General features: G+C 28.8%; 1 protein-coding gene and 1 long non-coding RNA gene across 5 annotated transcripts in view; one reads left to right on the top strand and one right to left on the bottom strand.

Annotated features, from left to right (window-relative positions):
* Positions 1-20,650, top strand: part of LOC143229205 (uncharacterized) — a 93,692-nt gene that overhangs the window by 69,362 nt on the left and 3,680 nt on the right. Inside the window, exon 2 of the long non-coding RNA XR_013015734.1 lies at positions 14,969-15,073. This is a non-coding gene — a long non-coding RNA (uncharacterized LOC143229205). The remainder of the gene's footprint in view (positions 1-14,968; positions 15,074-20,650) is intronic.
* The window catches only part of LOC143229204 (uncharacterized), a 43,238-nt gene continuing 37,986 nt past the window's right edge, over positions 15,399-20,650 (bottom strand). For all 4 annotated transcript variants that reach the window (XM_076461196.1, XM_076461197.1, XM_076461194.1 and 1 more), the window contains 3 exons: positions 18,785-18,951; positions 17,932-18,134; positions 15,399-15,945 (listed from right to left, as the gene is read on the bottom strand). In XM_076461196.1, coding sequence (XP_076317311.1) covers positions 15,594-15,945; positions 17,932-18,134; positions 18,785-18,951 — 722 coding nt within the window. In that variant the 3' untranslated portion in view covers positions 15,399-15,593. The remainder of the gene's footprint in view (positions 15,946-17,931; positions 18,135-18,784; positions 18,952-20,650) is intronic.

The following is a 20,650-nucleotide window of genomic DNA, read 5'->3' as shown; positions in this document are numbered from 1 at the left end:
CTAAATATAAGTTATTATACATCCTCTGTCACACTAAATATAAATAATTATACTAAATATAGGTTATTATACATACTCTGTTATTATACACTCTGTCACACTAAATATAAATAATTATACTAAATATAGGTTATTATACATACTCTGTCACACTAAATATAAATAATTATACTAAATATAGGTTATTATACATACTCTGTCACACTAAATATAAATAATTATACTAAATATAGGTTATTATACATACTCTGTCACACTAAATATAAATAATTATACTAAATATAGGTTATTATACATACTCTGTCACACTAAATATAAATAATTATACTAAATATAGGTTATTATACATACTCTCTGTCACACTAAATATAAATAATTATACTAAATATAGGTTATTATACATACTCTGTCACACTAAATATAAATAATTATACTAAATATAGGTTATTATACATACTCTGTCACACTAAATATAAATAATTATACTAAATATAGGTTATTATATAGGTTATTATACATACTCTGTCACACTAAATATAAATAATTATACTAAATATAGGTTATTATACATACTCTGTCACACTAAATATAAATAATTATACTAAATATAGGTTATTATACATACTCTGTCACACTAAATATAAATAATTATACTAAATATAGGTTATTATACATACTCTGTCACACTAAATATAAATAATTATACTAAATATAGGTTATTATACATACTCTGTACTAAATATAAATAATTATACTAAATATAGGTTATTATACATCCTCTGACATACTAAATATAAATAATTATATTAAATATAGGTTATTATACATACTCTGTCACACTAAATATAAATAATTATACTAAATATAGGTTATTATACACATACTCTGTCACACTAAATATAAATAATTATACTAAATATAGGTTATTATACATACTCTGTCACACTAAATATAAATAATTATACTAAATATAGGTTATTATACATCCTCTGTCACACTAAATATAAATAATTATACTAAATATAGGTTATTATACATACTCTGTCACACTAAATATAAATAATTATACTAAATATAGGTTATTATACATCCTACTCTGTCACACTAAATATAAATAATTATACTAAATATAGGTTATTATACATCCTCTGTCACACTAAATATAAATAATTATACTAAATATAGGTTATTATACATACTCTGTCACACTAAATATAAATAATTATACTAAATATAGGTTATTATACATCCTCTGTCACACTAAATATAAATAATTATACTAAATATAGGTTATTATACATACTCTGTCACACTAAATATAAATAATTATACTAAATATAGGTTATTATACATACTCTGTCACACTAAATATAAATAATTATACTAAATATAGGTTATTATACATACTCTGTCACACTAAATATAAATAATTATACTAAATATAGGTTATTATACATACTCTGTCACACTAAATATAAATAATTATACTAAATATAGGTTATTATACATACTCTGTCACACTAAATATAAATAATTATACTAAATATAGGTTATTATACATACTCTGTCACACTAAATATAAATCATTATACTAAATATAAGTTATTATACATCCTCTGTCACACTAAATATAAATAATTATACTAAATATAGGTTATTATACATACTCTCTAAATATAAATAATTATACTAAATATGTTATTATACATACTCACACTAAATATAAATAATTATACTAAATATAGGTTATTATACATCCTCTGTCACACTAAATATAAATAATTATACTAAATATAGGTTATTATACATACTCTGTCACACTAAATATAAATAATTATACTAAATATAGGTTATTATACATACTCTGTCACACTAAATATAAATAATTATACTAAATATAGGTTATTATACATACTCTGTCACACTAAATATAAATAATTATACTAAATATAGGTTATTATACATACTCTGTCACACTAAATATAAATAATTATACTAAATATAGGTTATTATACATACTCTGTCACACTAAATATAAATAATTATACTAAATATAGGTTATTATACATACTCTGTCACACTAAATATAAATAATTATACTAAATATAGGTTATTATACATACTCTGTCACACTAAATATAAATCATTATACTAAATATAAGTTATTATACATCCTCTGTCACACTAAATATAAATAATTATACTAAATATAGGTTATTATACATACTCTGTCACACTAAATATAAATAATTATACTAAATATAGGTTATTATACATACTCTGTCACACTAAATATAAATAATTATACTAAATATAAGTTATTATATATCCTCTGTCACACTAAATATAAATAATTATACTAAATATAGGTTATTATACATACTCTGTCACACTAAATATAAATAATTATACTAAATATAGGTTATTATACATACTCTGTCACACTAAATATAAATAATTATACTAAATATAGGTTATTATACATCCTCTGTCACACTAAATATAAATAATTATACTAAATATAGGTTATTATACATACTCTGTCACACTAAATATAAATAATTATACTAAATATAGGTTATTATACATACTCTGTCAAATATAAATAATTATACTAAATATAGGTTATTATACATACTCTGTCACACTAAATATAAATAATTATACTAAATATAGGTTATTATACATCCTCTGTCACACTAAATATAAATAATTATACTAAATATAGGTTATTATACATACTCTGTCACACTAAATATAAATAATTATACTAAATATAGGTTATTATACATACTCTGTCACACTAAATATAAATAATTATACTAAATATAGGTTATTATACATACTCTGTCACACTAAATATAAATAATTATACTAAATATAGGTTATTATACATACTCTGTCACACTAAATATAAATAATTATACTAAATATAGGTTATTATACATACTCTGTCACACTAAATATAAATAATTATACTAAATATAGGTTATTATACATACTCTGTCACACTAAATATAAATAATTATACTAAATATAGGTTATTATACATACTCTGTCACACTAAATATAAATCATTATACTAAATATAGGTTATTATACATCCTCTGTCACACTAAATATAAATAATTATACTAAATATAGGTTATTATACATACTCTGTCACACTAAATATAAATAATTATACTAAATATAGGTTATTATACATACTCTGTCACACTAAATATAAATAATTATACTAAATATAGGTTATTATACATACTCTGTCACACTAAATATAAATAATTATACTAAATATAGGTTATTATACATACTCTGTCACACTAAATATATAATATACTAAATATACTATACATACTCTGTCACACTAAATATAAATAATTATACTAAATATAGGTTATTATACATACTCTGTCACACTAAATATAAATAATTATACTAAATATAGGTTATTATACATACTCTGTCACAATAATTATACTAAAATAGGTTATATACATACTCTGTCACACTAAATATAAATAATTATATTATACTAATTATACTAAATATAAGTTATTATACATCCTCTGTCACACTAAATATAAATAATTATACTAAATATAAATAATTATAAATATAGGTTATTATACATACTCTGTCACACTAAATATAAATAATTATACTAAATATAGGTTATTATACATACTCTGTCACACTAAATATAAATAATTATACTAAATATAGGTTATTATACATACTCTGTCACACTAAATATAAATAATTATACTAAATATAGGTTATTATACATACTCTGTCACACTAAATATAAATAATTATACTAAATATAGGTTATTATACATACTCTGTCACACTAAATATAAATAATTATACTAAATATAGGTTATTATACATCCTCTGTCACACTAAATATAAATAATTATACTAAATATAGGTTATTATACATACTCTGTCACACTAAATATAAATAATTATACTAAATATAGGTTATTATACATACTCTGTCACACTAAATATAAATAATTATACTAAATATAGGTTATTATACATACTCTGTCACACTAAATATAAATAATTATACTAAATATAGGTTATTATATTATACTAAATATAGGTTATTATACATACTCTGTCACACTAAATATAAATAATTATACTAAATATAGGTTATTATACATACTCTGTCACTAAATATAAATAATTATATATTATATACATACTAAATATAGGTTATTATACATCCTCTGTCACACTAAATATAAATAATTATACTAAATATAGGTTATTATACATCCTCTGTCACACTAAATATAAATAATTATACTAAATATAGGTTATTATACATACTCTGTCACACTAAATATAAATAAATATTATACTAAATATAGGTTATTATACATACTCTGTCACACTAAATATAAATAATTATACTAAATATAGGTTATTATACATACTCTGTCACTAAATATAAATAATTATACTAAATATAAATAATTATACTAAATATAAGTTATTATACATCCTCTGTCACACTAAATATAAATAATTATACTAAATATAGGTTATTATACATACTCTGTCACACTAAATATAAATAATTATACTAAATATAGGTTATTATACATACTCTGTCACACTAAATATAAATACTAAATATAGGTTATTATTATACTACTAAATATAGGTTATTATACATACTCTGTCACACTAAATATAAATAATTATACTAAATATAGGTTATTATACATACTCTGTCACACTAAATATAAATAATTATACTAAATATAGGTTATTATACATACTCTGTCACACTAAATATAAATAATTATACTAAATATAGGTTATTATACATACTCTGTCACACTAAATATAAATAATTATACTAAATATAGGTTATTATACATACTCTGTCACACTAAATATAAATAATTATACTAAATATAAGTTATTATACATCCTCTGTCACACTAAATATAAATAATTATACTAAATATAGGTTATTATACATACTCACACTAAATATAAATAATTATACTAAATATAATTATAATTATACTAAATATAAATAATTATACATACTCATACTCTCACACTAAATATAAATAATTATACTAAATATAGGTTATTATACATACTCTGTCACACTAAATATAAATAATTATACTAAATATAGGTTATTATACATCCTCTGTCACACTAAATATAAATAATTATACTAAATATAGGTTATTATACATACACTCTGTCACACTAAATATAAATAATTATACTAAATATAGGTTATTATACATACTCTGTCACACTAAATATAAATAATTATACTAAATATAGGTTATTATACATACTCTGTCACACTAAATATAAATCATTATACTAAATATAAGTTATTATACATCCTCTGTCACACTAAATATAAATAATTATACTAAATATAGGTTATTATACATACTGTCACACTAAATATAAATAATTATACTAAATATAGGCTATATGCAACACTGACTGGGAATTATAGAATACTTTTTACGTTCGTAACTACTTGTATAAGTGTCTTAGATTTGATGTATCTGTGATACGTTTTTCAATCTCAGCTATGAGCTCTGGATACGCGTTGTTTAGTTATTCTTTCTGGAGATCATCTACTAGTGGAAACTCTGACTGCATGACTTATTGTTTTTATGGAAGAAATAGTTTTCATTCTTACATGGTGCCAGTGAACAAAGAGAGTCTCACTAAACATTAAAGAAATCGAGCATCATTTCTATGTTGCAGGCGAGACAATATTATATTATTAAATCATAAAACTGCAATGCTGTTATCTAACATGCTAACATTTCTTTTGGATTTTAATGTTCATCAACTATTTCAGTGATACATGATTCACTTGAATAGAAAACTTTCTACCAAACAAGTAGTGTTGATAGTGTTTTATAAAGGTTACAATTGCAAGCAGTTCTTTTTCTCATATGGTTCTGCTTTCAAGGACCACAAACATGTGATTAACGTGCATCATTGTGCATTCCACTCCATTCCATAATTACAATACCTCTGCTATGATTACATTACCGCTGACTTAGTATTTATCAATAATTCATACTCTTATCATAGACATGACAACACCAGGAATATGACTAAAGTATGCTTCAGGTACTGGAATCTCAGTTGTAAATAGAGCTGCTCTTGGAGACATTATTCACAGATCATTGACAGCATAACTCAAAACATTAGAAATCACATACTTTCCATTTGGACACAAGTTGATACCAGTATTGCATCACTTCTATTTTAACAGGATACAGAAAAATTTCATCTGTACCCAAATGTCACCGATGAATTCTACTTCTATGTGCTTGAGCATATACTTTCTACTTTACCTACTAGATTACCAGTTTCAGGTTCTCAGCTACAGACATAAACATATAACCAATCACCAATACATATTTAACACAGATCAAGCACTTATCCCATCGTAGTCTCTTCAATGTAAGGTTCATTATCTTTTGTAAAGAAGTAGACATGTTATACAAGTCGAAAGGCATGACATAAACCTTGTACAATCAGTCTCTTGGGATGTAATCGGTCTTCTCTTGTCATTTAGTTAGACTCATCAGTATTTTCCAATATCTCGCCTTCCAAAGCATTTAGACATTCTTCTACTCATAGTAGTTCAAGGCATCAATGTGAGTTAACATGTTTATCCATATAAAATAAATATTTAAGATGGGCATACATTTCTCCATTCTGACACGCTACTGGACACTACCAAGCAGTCTATTAAGGTTTTAAGATCCCGTACTTTAACATCTACTGTACTTCATCACTGAAAAAAATCCCTAGTGCTTCAAGGAAGGCTGGCTTCAGATAAATTTACCGTGGAACATCAGTTCACTGATTGCTTTGGTAAAAGTTACTAATAAATTCCAAAGTATATCGATTCTGGAACCAAAGTTGGTAATGATTACCTTCTTTCTGTGAGCGATACCTTCTAAATATGTAGACATAGTCAGAGAGTCATTTCTCCATCATGTTTAGTTTATTTTCATCCATAAGAGTTGTGGTTTTACTTGAAATGTTTGATATACCACAATATCTATAAGCATTCAAGCTACTTCTGTATTAAATGCCCCCCAGTGGCTCAGCGGTATTTCTGCGGACTTACAACTCTAAAAACCGCTAAAAATCTGGGCAGAGCACAAATAACCCATTCTGTAGCTTTGTGGTTAATTCAAAACAACAACTGTATTAAATCTAGTAAGACAAATAGGTCAAAGTGCAATGTTACAGCCTTTTAGAGAGTTACGCACAACAATTAATTAAGTTACCTTATTATCAATATATAAATAAACTTGACATCAAAACATAGTTAATAAACCAAGTACTAATGTTATATACGTCTTAATTTTTTAATTTTATATCGAATTATTAAAAAAAACACAACCTTTTCCAATATGAAAATTGTGACATTTGCTCCTTAGGTCTTCTCCATTCTCTAATTTAGTTATAACCATTTAACATAAATTGCATATTATAACATAGATATTACTAAGGCAAAGTTTAAGTTGGATAACCTTTAATCTTGTATGTTTATGGAGTCACAATCTTGGTAATAAGACTTACTTTCCATGCTCATCCATCACATCCTCCCCTTCACATGTTGCCAATAGTTCTCTCTTACGTTTTATTCTACATCATTTATAATCAGTAGAAACGCAAGGTATTATTTTATCAACTTATGTATTACATTACGTTGTTTTTAATATAGAGTATTGCATATTTCGTCTTTAGTTTGAAAGCTTCCCTCGTGTTGTTCACACAGGAAAGCTTTAGGAAGTATTTTAAGGCTCTTATCCAATGATTAGTAAGCCAATTAAATTATGATAATTAGAGGATATTATTTGTTGTCATTATTCTGCATTTTAGGTGAATTAGTTACGTGAAAATTAAGGTTATTTAATGTACAAGTATCATTGATACAAGAGTTGGCTTAAACTGTATCAGCAACCAACGCCAAAAAACAAGATGTCAAAAACATATACTATATTTTTTGCTTTTCATGTATATTCTTTAGTCATAATTATAAAAGTAACTAAAAAGTAAAAATTATAAGCTTACTAATTTAAGTAAAGTTAGATTAAGTAAGATAATGACATATAATAATAACAATTATTCATGACTTTTGCCCAAAAGCAGCTCATGCACTACATTAAATACAGCAACATGAGTTAAGGACTCCCAAAGTAATTTAAACGCTTACCAGATTTACTGTTGTACATTTGTTTTAGTGCCTACATTTGTTTCTGTATAGTTTTATTTTATGCCTGTGACGTATATTTTTTACCTGTGTAGTGCGTAAATCCCGTTTGTCCTCGAAAATTGTAGAACGTTAGAATGCGTACAAATCAACAATACTTGTTTAACGAAAGCAAGCGAGAATATTCTCCAAATTTCTGCAAACTCGCGTGACTGCTATAAAAAAGCGGCTGGCCAAGAGTTAGAAGAAGAGAATATTATTGGACAGCTACAGTCAGTGTGCTATAGGCCTAGGAAGCTGTAATTGTGATTAACATTTATTAATCGGAAAGCTACAGAATCTGACCAGGAACGTTATAGATTTCGAACATTACAAACCATTCTACTTCAGTGAATTACTTCGAATTATTATTTCCAAGAGGACATTAAATATATTCTCTGTAAGGAGTCAGCTTGTACCTGGTGTGAGGCTATCCAAGAAAAGACATCGTTAGCTCTGGTGAGGTATAACAGAATCAATTTGTTCATCGTTGACCTGGATCGTCGATAAAATATTTAGTTCTAGACCGGATATAAGACTCATTGTTGTCCGTAAGTTTGTGAAACTTGTATATAAACCACCATTTGTAATAACTATTAGTAATAACTTTTGTCATAAATTGTATGGTTTTATGTTTGTATATCAAAATATATATGTGTAAAAAAGGTAAATTGTATCAATCTTATTGGCATATAACACACATTTAATGCATATTAACATTTAATTAACTACTTAAATTAGATTAAAAATTAGCTTAGATTACAATTCCGGTTATTTGAAGTAGTAATACGTAACGTACGTAACATAATAAATTGTACGCTTCTTCGGAATAAATATTAATACCTAACACGGGTTGTGTGTAGGGGATTATTCAAAGTGCAATAAAAACAACGAAATTAAATATAAACAAATGTAGTATTTTACTAGCTTTAAGCTATTGAAGAGAAACAAGAGGGAATCCTCAATAGCTATGGCACTTGAATTTCTTTCAGGCAGGATTAGAATAAATTAATTTGTGATACCTTTTTTTCCTTTTTAGCTACATTTTTATGTACGAGTAATTTTATTACATATCAGGATCTCTACTAACATACCCTCAAATTGAAATTCTTTTAGACAGAATTAGAGGAAATTAATATATGAGACCTTGGGCATTGTCAAATATATTAATCGAAGGTGTTTGACCACATGAATTCAAAACCGTAATTAAGCTCAAATCGGTCAAAAGATGACAGAGCTATGGTAAAAAAGTTTGTGCCTGAAAAACTCAAAGCCATTCTGTGAATCAATATGTCGCGGCTAACAACTGTAGTTTTCTGTTATAATCTGTAGTCATTCTATAAAAAGATGAGGAATTTAGATTTATTTCATATTTTTATAGTGATTATAAGGATTGTCAAATAGGTCTAATCATAGAGAAAATAAAAGATAAAATATAAAGTTTTACTGAGAAAACACTTAAGATTTAGTTAGAAAGCTTACTAGCTATGCAAATGAAATTTTCAGACGAATAAAAATATTTTTAATTTTAACACGAAAATAACTTTGCACTCTGAACAGTCGAAGGTCTGACTCCACGTATTTCTTGACAAACTCTTAAAGAAAGTATTTTAAAAAATACCTGATTTTGTCTGTCGAAAAGAATTGTAATGTTTACTGAAAGCTTGCCACATTTTGTACAGATACATATTAAAAGTTATAGTAGAGAAATTTTGATTGTTACTTTGCGAATACAAGATCGGTCATATCGATCGATCCATATTAAAAAAAGTTAATGAGGAACACTATTTCTCTCTCTGTCTTCTTTCTCTCATAGTCTAAGAGGTGTATACGAAAATCCACTCATCATTGAAAGAGCTCTACTGACCACAAAACCTTATGGTGCTGTTTCATCAAATCCCAGATTTTAGCAGTTTAAATCCATAGACTTACTGCTGTCTCACTGGGAGACCCTCTGCACTTTCTCTAATTGGTGAGAACTGTAGAGGCATTGTTGATTTCCTATTGTTAGCTATTCTGCACCTGCTAAGCTGTCAGTAAAAACTGATACATTCTCTACCTTTCTGCTAAGTAAGGTATGAGTAGTTAATTCAAAAGTCATCCAGTGCTCTACAGGTAAAGACAATACTTCACTCCTTTCTTCCAAGACAACATACAGGTATAGTCATCATTAATAAAAGCTGCAGAATGTAAACCATGGAAGAAAAAGATAACCCTGTCCATTAACCGAATTTCAATATTTTATTACAGCGCCAGAATGTGTTGGTTTGGCTTAAGCTGTGTGCAACATTGACGTTTGGATAAGATGGTCTGTTTGAGGTATAGCACGAAACTGACGCTGCAGGCTTCTTCCTCTCTTGTGAATAGTTCAAAGTTATCACTTCATTACACAGCAATAAAGAAACTGTCTCACTAAGGGTAGAATGTTCTCTTATATCTTGGTGGTGCCTTATATTTTCTCTCGGTTCGCTCTTCCACAAACTAGTAAATTATAATATCCTTTAAATATACCAACACTATTGTAGAGTAAGCCTAACATGCTAAAGATTTATTTCATCCAAGCCTAGAACTCAGACTGATAGATTGCCTGATTTTTATTGAGGTAACTGTTTAAACAACTTTGCAGTCTGTATGTCATAACCTCAAAATTGTGCCTCACACAAGTGTTCGATATATTCTAGGGCTAAACAATCTAGGCTTAAGATTAGATATTTTACAGCCTGCTTTGAAGACCAATTGTTTCAAACATTTATTGGCGTAAAAACTTCAGGAAATGATCCAACTCTTCATATACTGCACCTTTGAATGCTGGTGAGTGATCTCTGTCCTTCATTCACAGGAATCTGTGGTTGTGACCAGAACTTTTTCATCGTGACTTCTCACGCAATTACGTAATAAATATGTCCTTGAGATCATAGGAACAATGTGACAGGAATGTTTAGACTTTGAACATTGCTCGAATATTCAAATTTCTGGCCGAAAACGACAGAACAACAAATTGATCTCATCAATCAGTTCTATGTGATCTCATCTCAGTAATTTTACTAAGTTTTAACAACCATGGAAAACATAAGTATATTATACGAAAAATTTACCATATGAGCGTTCTGATTTAATGCATTGACATTTTTAAAATTTCAATGCATTATATAAGTGGTAATATCAAAATTAAAACTATAGTCAGTGATGACAAGAAAACCCACTTGTAGAGAAAAATATATATGTAAAAACGGCTCGTTTGAGTTGAGAACATTTTTATGTAGAGGAGCGAACAACGTTTCGACCTTCTTCGGTCATCGTCAAGGTTGAAACGTTGTTCGCTCCTCTACATAAAAATGTTCTCAACCCAAACGAGCCGTTTTTACATATATAAAAATTAGAACTAGTATATAAACACTTGACCTCTGGAGCTGGATGAAGTACCAAAAGTTACATATATTTGTTAAAATATTCAAATTTATATTTTTAGCTGGTTAAACATTACATATGTCTGATAAACCGTGAAAACAATAAAGTATTTGTTCATCACTGCTCACATATCAGGTTACAACTAAATATATAACCAGGTTATTACAAGAAGCTTTATGGGCAGGGATTGACAACTGACTTAAATTCTTCTCGTGAATGTTGTATAATGCCATGCCACATGTTTTAATGCAGATGGGCATACATTTCTCCATTCTGACACTCACTACTGGATACTACCAAGCAGTATATTAAGGTTGTAAGGTCAAAACTGTTAACCAAATGGTAGATTTGGCTTCACATGTATTTCTTAGTTTCGAAACATAATTAGTAGGATGTCATTGTTAAAGCACGTGAGCTGAAAATAATTTGTTTAAAAGTACTAATATATGCGATGATATGTAGTATTTAGTTATATATGAGTGTGAATAAATATTTGTGTAATGTTACATAAAGGCTTCCACGAATCTTATATGATACAAATATACGAATTACAACGAGAACACATCTGTAAAATAACTTGTGAATTAAAAATTTAATCTGGATAATAATAATTGGATATACATGTATGAAGTGTTGTTTGTTTGTAGTTAAGCACAAAGACACATGAAGATGAAGAAAAAAGAAAATTTCAAATGACCTAGATCTCAGTTTAACAGTCTCTTTAGTTGAACTATTTCGAAGCTTTATTTACTTTTGTTTCCAGTTTATATTTAAAAATAGGATAAATAATAAGGTATAGATAACCGAGTTTTCCTGTGGATGTGGTAATTCAATATAATTCTTGTGCACAGTTACTTGATCTATGCAACTCGGAAGTTTCATGGATCTAATGTGCAGAAGGACAGGTGTAGTGACTTTTTGCAAGTGAAATGAAAGAGATAAGGTACGGTATTGAAAATAAAGTTTGTTTGTTTTTTTTTAATTTCGCACAAAGCTACTCGAGGGCTATCTGTGCTAGCCGTCCCTAATTTAGCAGTGTAAGACTAGAGGGAAGGCAGCTAGTCATCACCACCTACCGCCAACTTTTGGGCTACTCTTTTACCAACGAATAGTGGGATTGACCGTCACATTATAACGCTCCCACTGTTAAAAGAGCGAGCATGTTTGGCGCGATGAAAATAAAGAAAACAAATCATTCACTAAGTAATGTAAAATGTAAAATATTTGAAAATAAACACTAGAGATCATTCTAGGGGTGAAAACGCGAGCGACAAAAATGGTTAAGTTGAAGTACAAAATAATAGCACGAACAAGGACAATAATTTTACAAGCGAGTTTTTTGTTCTCTCAGATAATACGAATCGAACTCCTTAACGGTCTATCCTTAGAGATTCTTGAACCACAAGATAAGCAGAAACGGTTAATTTTGTATATTAATCTGTCTCTTTATTTTCTTAATGATGGTAGAATAGGAAATATACGTGTTTTATTCTTACTTTTAACCTACGATTTTTAAAGTCAAGAAGAAAGTGCAATAAATTTATGCATAAGGACTTGCTGTAACTAAAAGTAATACTAAAATCTGGACTCATTTTACAATTTAATAAAATTAAGGTATTGCTCGTTTTGAATTTTGTGCAAATAAACAAGAGGGCCATCTGCGTTAGCCATCCCTAATTTAGCAGTGAAAAACTAGGAGAAAGACAACTTGTCATCGCCACCTACCATCAATTCTTGAGCTACTTTTTTACCAACTAAAACTGGAATTGACTGTAACATTATAACGCCTCCACGACTGAAGTCGCGAGCATTTTCGGTGTGACGAGATTAAAAACAAGGATTTCTGGTATAAATGTACTACAACTTTAGAGTGTGTTCTCAAATTTTCATAACATAAGTTGCAGCAATAAGAGATTAATATCATTTATGTTTCCATTTGTAACACAATTAAAATATTTTTATCACACATAGATATCACTGTTAGTCAAGAAATATACAAACAACTAAAGAATTAGTTTGTTTTTGTTACTAATTCTTGAAGTGAACTTTCTTTTCAGACCTTGAAATTATTATTTCAATTTTGAAAATATAGAAAACTTTGAGAACATTTTTTATTAATTTTGACACATTAAGTAGAATAAACTATTTATTGACTAAGTATCTGATGGGTACTTAACGCTAAACTGAAGAATGTGTAAATTGTGTGATAGAGATCACGTTAACTTCAAACGTGTTTTTCTTACATTCCTTTTCATTTGTTAATTTCGGAATCAAAATCAGAAACATGTTAAAGTAGTCTTTCAGATCTGTCTTAAGTCTTTGACAAGTTGCTGCCAAAGAAGCGTTTCGTCAACATAAGAACTCGTCAGTTGGATTGGACAAAAGTTTATTTTTTCCCTTCCTTAATGGATGGCAAGCATCAAACGGTTACGCCTTCTCTTTGACCAAGAGTAATGATGACTCTTTTGGCATTCAAACAGTAACTTTTCGACTATTATACTAAATATGTGAATTGCGTTTCAGATAAACTTTTATATCTCGTTGTATAATCCAATTGACGAAACAATGTGGGAAACAAAAACATATCTTAAAGCTAGTCGAATTGGAATCCGAAATGGACAACTTCAAACTCATGGTAAAAAGAAATTGCAGTTTACATTATTTTATCACAAATTTTAGGTCTATTGTTTCTAATAGTTCGTTTACTTTCGACTAATTGCAAGGACACGTTATTCAGTATCTAGCTTCTACATGCAATTCAATATAACATAAATGAACCGTAGATTAATTTTTATATCAAAATAATATTTTTATAATGACACCGTATGTTAATTTCAACATATACAAGAGGTTTGGAGCTAATAATATGGTATTATGAATGCATTTCATTCACCTAGAATGTATTGAATGATAAATTTGTTAAATTGAAGTATTCTAGATCTTTCAGTGTTGCTTAAATTAATACTAATATTTGTGCTTATGTAAAAAACTAACAATTTCGAATGAAATCTAATAGGTGACACAGATACGTCGGAACTGTTGGCGTTATAGCATGATATCAATCATGGTTTCCTATTCTGACGCCTCTGAAACGACATATTAAGATTAAGTGTACTTAATGAAAATTTTAAACCAGGCACTGGGCGCTGATATTTTCCAAATAAAATATAGTATTTGTTAAAATTATTATTTTATTATAATATATTCCATCCATAATGGTGTTTAATTTTTACCTGTATCATTTCGTCTGAACATTTCTTCTTATTCCAGATACAAATCAAGTAACAACAGCTTCCGTAGTGAGGAAACATCAAGTGATTCCGAATTACTATTGGTATTTCTAAAGAAGCATTAAGGTTACTGAAGACAGCGTTGGTAAAACACTTCTTTAAAATAATGTTTGTAATCTGTGGAATTTATATATTGTGCTGTATTAATTTTTTCGTCAACATTATATACATGTATATATTTAACGCTAAGTTTAATTAAGTAACATTAAATTTACTGAAGACAGCATAAGTACAACACTTTTTTAAAATAATGCTTGTAATTTGTGGAATTTGTATAGTGTGCTGTATTAACTATTTGTTGACTGCAATGTATTAAGTCCAAAACTTTGCAGTTTGTGGCCTAATTTTCAACACTTATAAAATATTTTCAAAATTGTAAAATATAATTAACAAACATGTTAGAGAAAAACTAAGAATGGTTACGGTTTTTGTTTATTTCAACAAAGAAAGTTTTCTAAATACCTGGATTCGATCTATATAATTGGTAATTAAACATACATTCAATACTCGAAATTCAGATTTTTTTAAACTTTAGTTTCTAACCAGAGTCACTTTATTGTTTCTGGTTGTTAGATTATTTAAGGTGAAAGACATGAAAAAAGGGATCAATTAAACAGCAAATCCTTGTAGAATAACAAAAGGTACACCAACGTCACCTGACAGTTAGTTGTAGTGCGAACAACCGTATGTCGATCCGCTCTTTCGAAATTAGACTTTACCAGTTCGAAATATTTTCCATCACTGAGTACCAAACATCTCAAACGAAGACATTTGACTCGGATGGAGTCGATCGCTTTGCTGCTACGATCACTAAATCTCAGAGTGTCTGGATCCCACCGAATTTCTAGCCTTTCCAATGGGATGCAGTTATTGGCAATGCTATCTATGAGAGAATCAATATGAATCTTCTGATGAATTTTTTGGCAACATCCTTCGGGCATTCCCATAACAAGAATCCTGATTAAAAACGAAACACAATTAAAAGTGAAAAGCAAGTCTTTGTGAAACAATACTCGAAGAAATATCACAAGGAAAATTAAAAAGTAAATTAGGTGTAAGAGATAACTTAAAAATAAAAATAATACTATAAAAAGTAAAATATTTTGTTTAACTGAAGCTCATACATTGTGAACTGTTATTTTGTTTATGTAAAAAAAATTGTCCTCCAAAATTTAAACTTATACTAATTGTAAGAAATTATGAGTAAAAATAAAGTATAGCGTATAATAACATGGCAACCACACAATATTTGCAATGCTGATGTGACCTTTCGACAGACAACATGGTTCACCAGGCTGACTGGTGTTTCAAGAAACACGACAATTATTATAATGCTACTTATATATCAAATTGTGTGATATTCATGTAACAATAGTTTTACATTAACACTTTTAAAACAGTTTTACAATATGAATGTTTTTGCACATAACCTTGTTTTAACTTTCTTAACCTAACGTTCCTTTACAAACGTTACTGTAATAGTCATTATTCATTAAAGGCAATTTACTAATGCTCTTCAGTGGTATTCTATGGAAGTGTTCTTCATTAATGTTACTTTATTAAAGTTCTAAACTAATGTTTGTGTAGCAGTATTTCTGAAATAATGTTTTTCGCTAATATTACAGCAATAGTATTATTTAAGTTTACTACTGCATACTTTTACGCTGCAATGAGAACAGGACATTCATATTATGACAATTATAGAGATTGAGTAGGTTATACTAAAAGGATCTTGGAGCCTAATGTCGTTATAATCCGTGTTACCATGTCCAGTCATGCTCTATGTGACGACCATATAATGTTATAATAAACTTCCAGTTTAGTTTCCAATGCAAAAAATTCCACCGCTCCTCATCCCTGCTTGTTTTCTATAATACATTTAATGTACGAGAATGATGATTTTCCTGTACCTGTTTAAACAATCTAATGGCAAAAATATGCATATTCACTGCATCTGGTAAACTTGACTGGAATGTCTTTATATAGAATAACATGAATACATATATCATTCTTCAATTGCTGGAAGTATATAACAGCTCAATGAATATATCAAGGAAGCAGCTTTATCGCTTTTCCAGATGGAGATCCTTCTAGATTATACAGCGTATTGTTGTATGGGACGCGTGGATAACTTTTATGTTTGTGGATTATTATCTATTAAAAGACACATTACACCTTGCTTACCGTGTGCGGGATACGACTTGTTGTAAGCTTATTCTGAATGGTTATGGTACTTCTTGTTTATCCATATTAATTTATTTTCCAGTGTCGTTACATGCAGTGAAAATTCTAAATTCCCGATCTGATCTAAGTGTATGAATATTCTCAGTCGGAAAGAGCTATTACATACCATTCCCAAAAGTGATCAATATTTGGCAGCGTCACACGAAATGTTAGGCAATGTAAAATTGCAGTTCTTATACATTCTGTTCCACTGCGACATTAATTTATACAGTTGTGGTTATCACGTGAATTATTGATTTGCATATTTGCATACTCAGCATGGACTCACACAAAATTGTTTATAATCAATTAACCATAGAATATGAATACTTTCCGTCTAGCTCATTTTGTAGATAGAATGTAGTTTTACGTTACATAGTATCTATAAATTAACGAAACTTCAACATCAGACTTTCTCTAACTTTCGACTCTGGTCGCAATGTTCGGTCTTCACCACACACCACGTGCACACCAAGATAAATAAACTCAACCTGTATCTTTTATAAGGAGAGGGCCTTTACCCACAAAATAAGTACGTAAAGTATTATGAATAAATCAAATACTAACCCAAAATTTAAAACAACAGAAAGAAATAGAAAACCGTGACAGAAATTCTTATATTCAGAGGTACTCATTTTAATGTAAGTTAAATTTATGGAATAATTTACTTGTTCTCAACATACAATCTGACTGATAATCTTAAAAGAAAGAAACACACACTTGATATTTTTGAGAACGGGAAGCACAGAAATCCAAAACTGTTCTGTCAGATGAGGTAGTCCTGACAACATCAAACCTCTCAACATGGGACCTTGAAGCGTGATAAATCGAAACAGTGCTTCGTCTGAAACATTTTCATTTCTATCCAAATCCAAAGCTATGAGATTTTTAATGTTTCCCTTTTCCAAGAATTCTTTCATTACCTATAATGGATGTTATCATTTCATTAGTACTTATGTAGTTTATTTTTTTATTGTACTGATCATTTCACATTGATAATACTGTTTCCAGTTAGTTGGGTGATCCCATTATTATTTTGTTTCTTTACGATAAGCGATAGTCAAGTTACGTTAATTTTTAACCTGTGTACGAATCATTTCTTTTTCTTTGAAATTGCGCCATATCCATAAGCTATCCGCCATCTTTGTTAGTTAAACATTTTTTGTAATCTCGTATCCCGTTGTATTCGAAATCTGGATAGAACGTCATCTACAGAAACTTAAATGTATTGTTTCCTCAATTTAATTACCATTACTATTATCTTAATCATTGACTGATCTTCTCAGATTATGAAGTAATACTCTTAATTCCGTTAATCACTGAGCAGCTTCTAAATAACGTTATCCATAATTGTTTAATAAATATAAATAACGTGAAAATTTTAACTTTACTTTCAAAAAGAGGTGCTGTTTACTTTTCAATAGAACCGAGTATTAAAAAGTAAGTGGAAAATCAATCTTTGTGTTACGCCATTTAGACAAACAATTCAATTTAATAAATATTAATCACAGTTAAGTTATGGAAAAACTGTTAGTTTATCAGTCTAAAGGCTATTTTATTCACGTTTTCTTACTTGGTCTGTAAAAGCGTCCAGTTGACCAGCACTTAAGTATCGTAATGCTGGAATTCGTGTCAGCAAGTCGATGAGACACTCCGCTGACAACTGCGTGGCGGTGATATCCAGTTCCTGCAAAGACGTCTTTTCCCATTCTACTGCCATTACCTGATCATTCTGAAGACCTGCGTGAATCCAAATTAGAGTTAGGAACAATAACAAAATTCTTAATTTATATTAAAACATTTAATATTTAAGTTCCAGATAACACATCTAACATTTTACTGCCATCCATCGGTCATACTATATAAGTGATAAATTTGTCGTAAATTGAACTAAGTAACAATTTTTTTCTTCTTGCTTGTAAAAAATTCCTATGTGGATATTATTTTCAAAATTTGAGTAGTTCATTATGGAAACATCCGTTATAAAAATGAAAACAACTTTTATGAAGTTTAATTTTGCAGACCTATGATTATTTTTAAGATAGATTATTGAAAACTTCATTTTCTCATAGAGTTGTGAGCCCCGCAAGTTGTTAGAAGTCTCGACTCGCAACTTGAAAGTCGAGGGACTGCATCTCCATCCTATGAAACATTTTAAGTCGTGGGGACGTTATAATTTGATGGTCAATACCACCATTCGTTGATAAAAGAGTAGCCCAAGTATTGGCGGTGGGGGTGATGACTAGCTGCCTTCCCTGTAGTCTTACACTGCTAAATTAGGGACGGCTAGCTCAGAAAGCCCTCGTGTAGCTTTGCGCCAAATTCAAAACAAACAATATTTATAAACATGTGTATCGACCATAGCTTAAAAGGTTTCTGTTACTTAAATATCGTTGAACGATCTAAGTCACTATAATTCAAATATAAAATATAATAAAACGATTATCTACCTCTTTCAGACGTTGTTATGAAAAGAAACGCTAATGGAAGTATTTCTACGACTGAAGTTCACACCTAGAGTCCATAGAGCCACATATCATTCTAATTCTCGAAGTCACAGCTTTTCATACTTTCGTTTAAAATAATGAAATACATTTAAGAAATTTATCACATTACACAAAGACGAAATAATTATGATACTAGCCAAAGCGTTGGCGGTGGATAGTGTTGATTAATTACTTTCCCTCTAGACTTATTATTAATGAATCACATACGGCTAGAACAGATAGTTCTCGTGTAGCTTTTCGCAAAATTTAAAACAAACCGATGCAGTTCTGCTCCCAAGCACAAAAGAAAAATATCTCAAATTATTCAGTATTATGTGTTTTTAAGTTTATTTGCTTTTTTGTTTGTCCATGGAATCCTTCCACAGTCTTTGAGCTAGCATGGCCAAACTTGGCAATTGTATTTTGTGTGGTCCAGAAGTATGCATCCTTATCCATTTACTAACAGAGCTATAATGCCCTTATAAGGTCAGTCAGACACGGTAGAGTGTCTAAAAGAGGTTTGAAGGGTCAATGAATCCTTGCATTAATTTTGTGTTCCTGGCTACTCTTGAAATTCTTGGGGTACCAAGTTTGAAACTATGTTAATACCCCATTCATAACGAGCATAACCAACCATAACACATGTGTTCAGATACCACGGGCTATATCTCTGTCTTAGTCTGTTTTTAGTTACGAATCTCCCTTAGAATAGCTATAGTAGTAATTGGTCAAAATAGGATACTTTGATCGGCACAAAAATGGGGTGTACGGGAATCTTAAATTAGCTTTTGATAAATAGGGTATACATAAAATTTTACGAAAATGTAATAAGATTAAATAAGATTCAAGATATTGTGTGACTGGATATAAAAGTTACATACGTAATAACAATATTTTAAATTTTACTCTTGCAGAACATGCCCATAAAACAAGTAACGTTCTTTTACTAAAAT

This window comes from Tachypleus tridentatus, chromosome 10 (assembly GCF_004210375.1).
Source record: "Tachypleus tridentatus isolate NWPU-2018 chromosome 10, ASM421037v1, whole genome shotgun sequence".
NCBI classification, from domain to species: Eukaryota; Metazoa; Arthropoda; class Merostomata; order Xiphosura; family Limulidae; genus Tachypleus; species Tachypleus tridentatus.
Note: the sequence above shows the minus strand (reverse complement) of the source record. Positions and strands in the feature narration are given on the sequence as shown.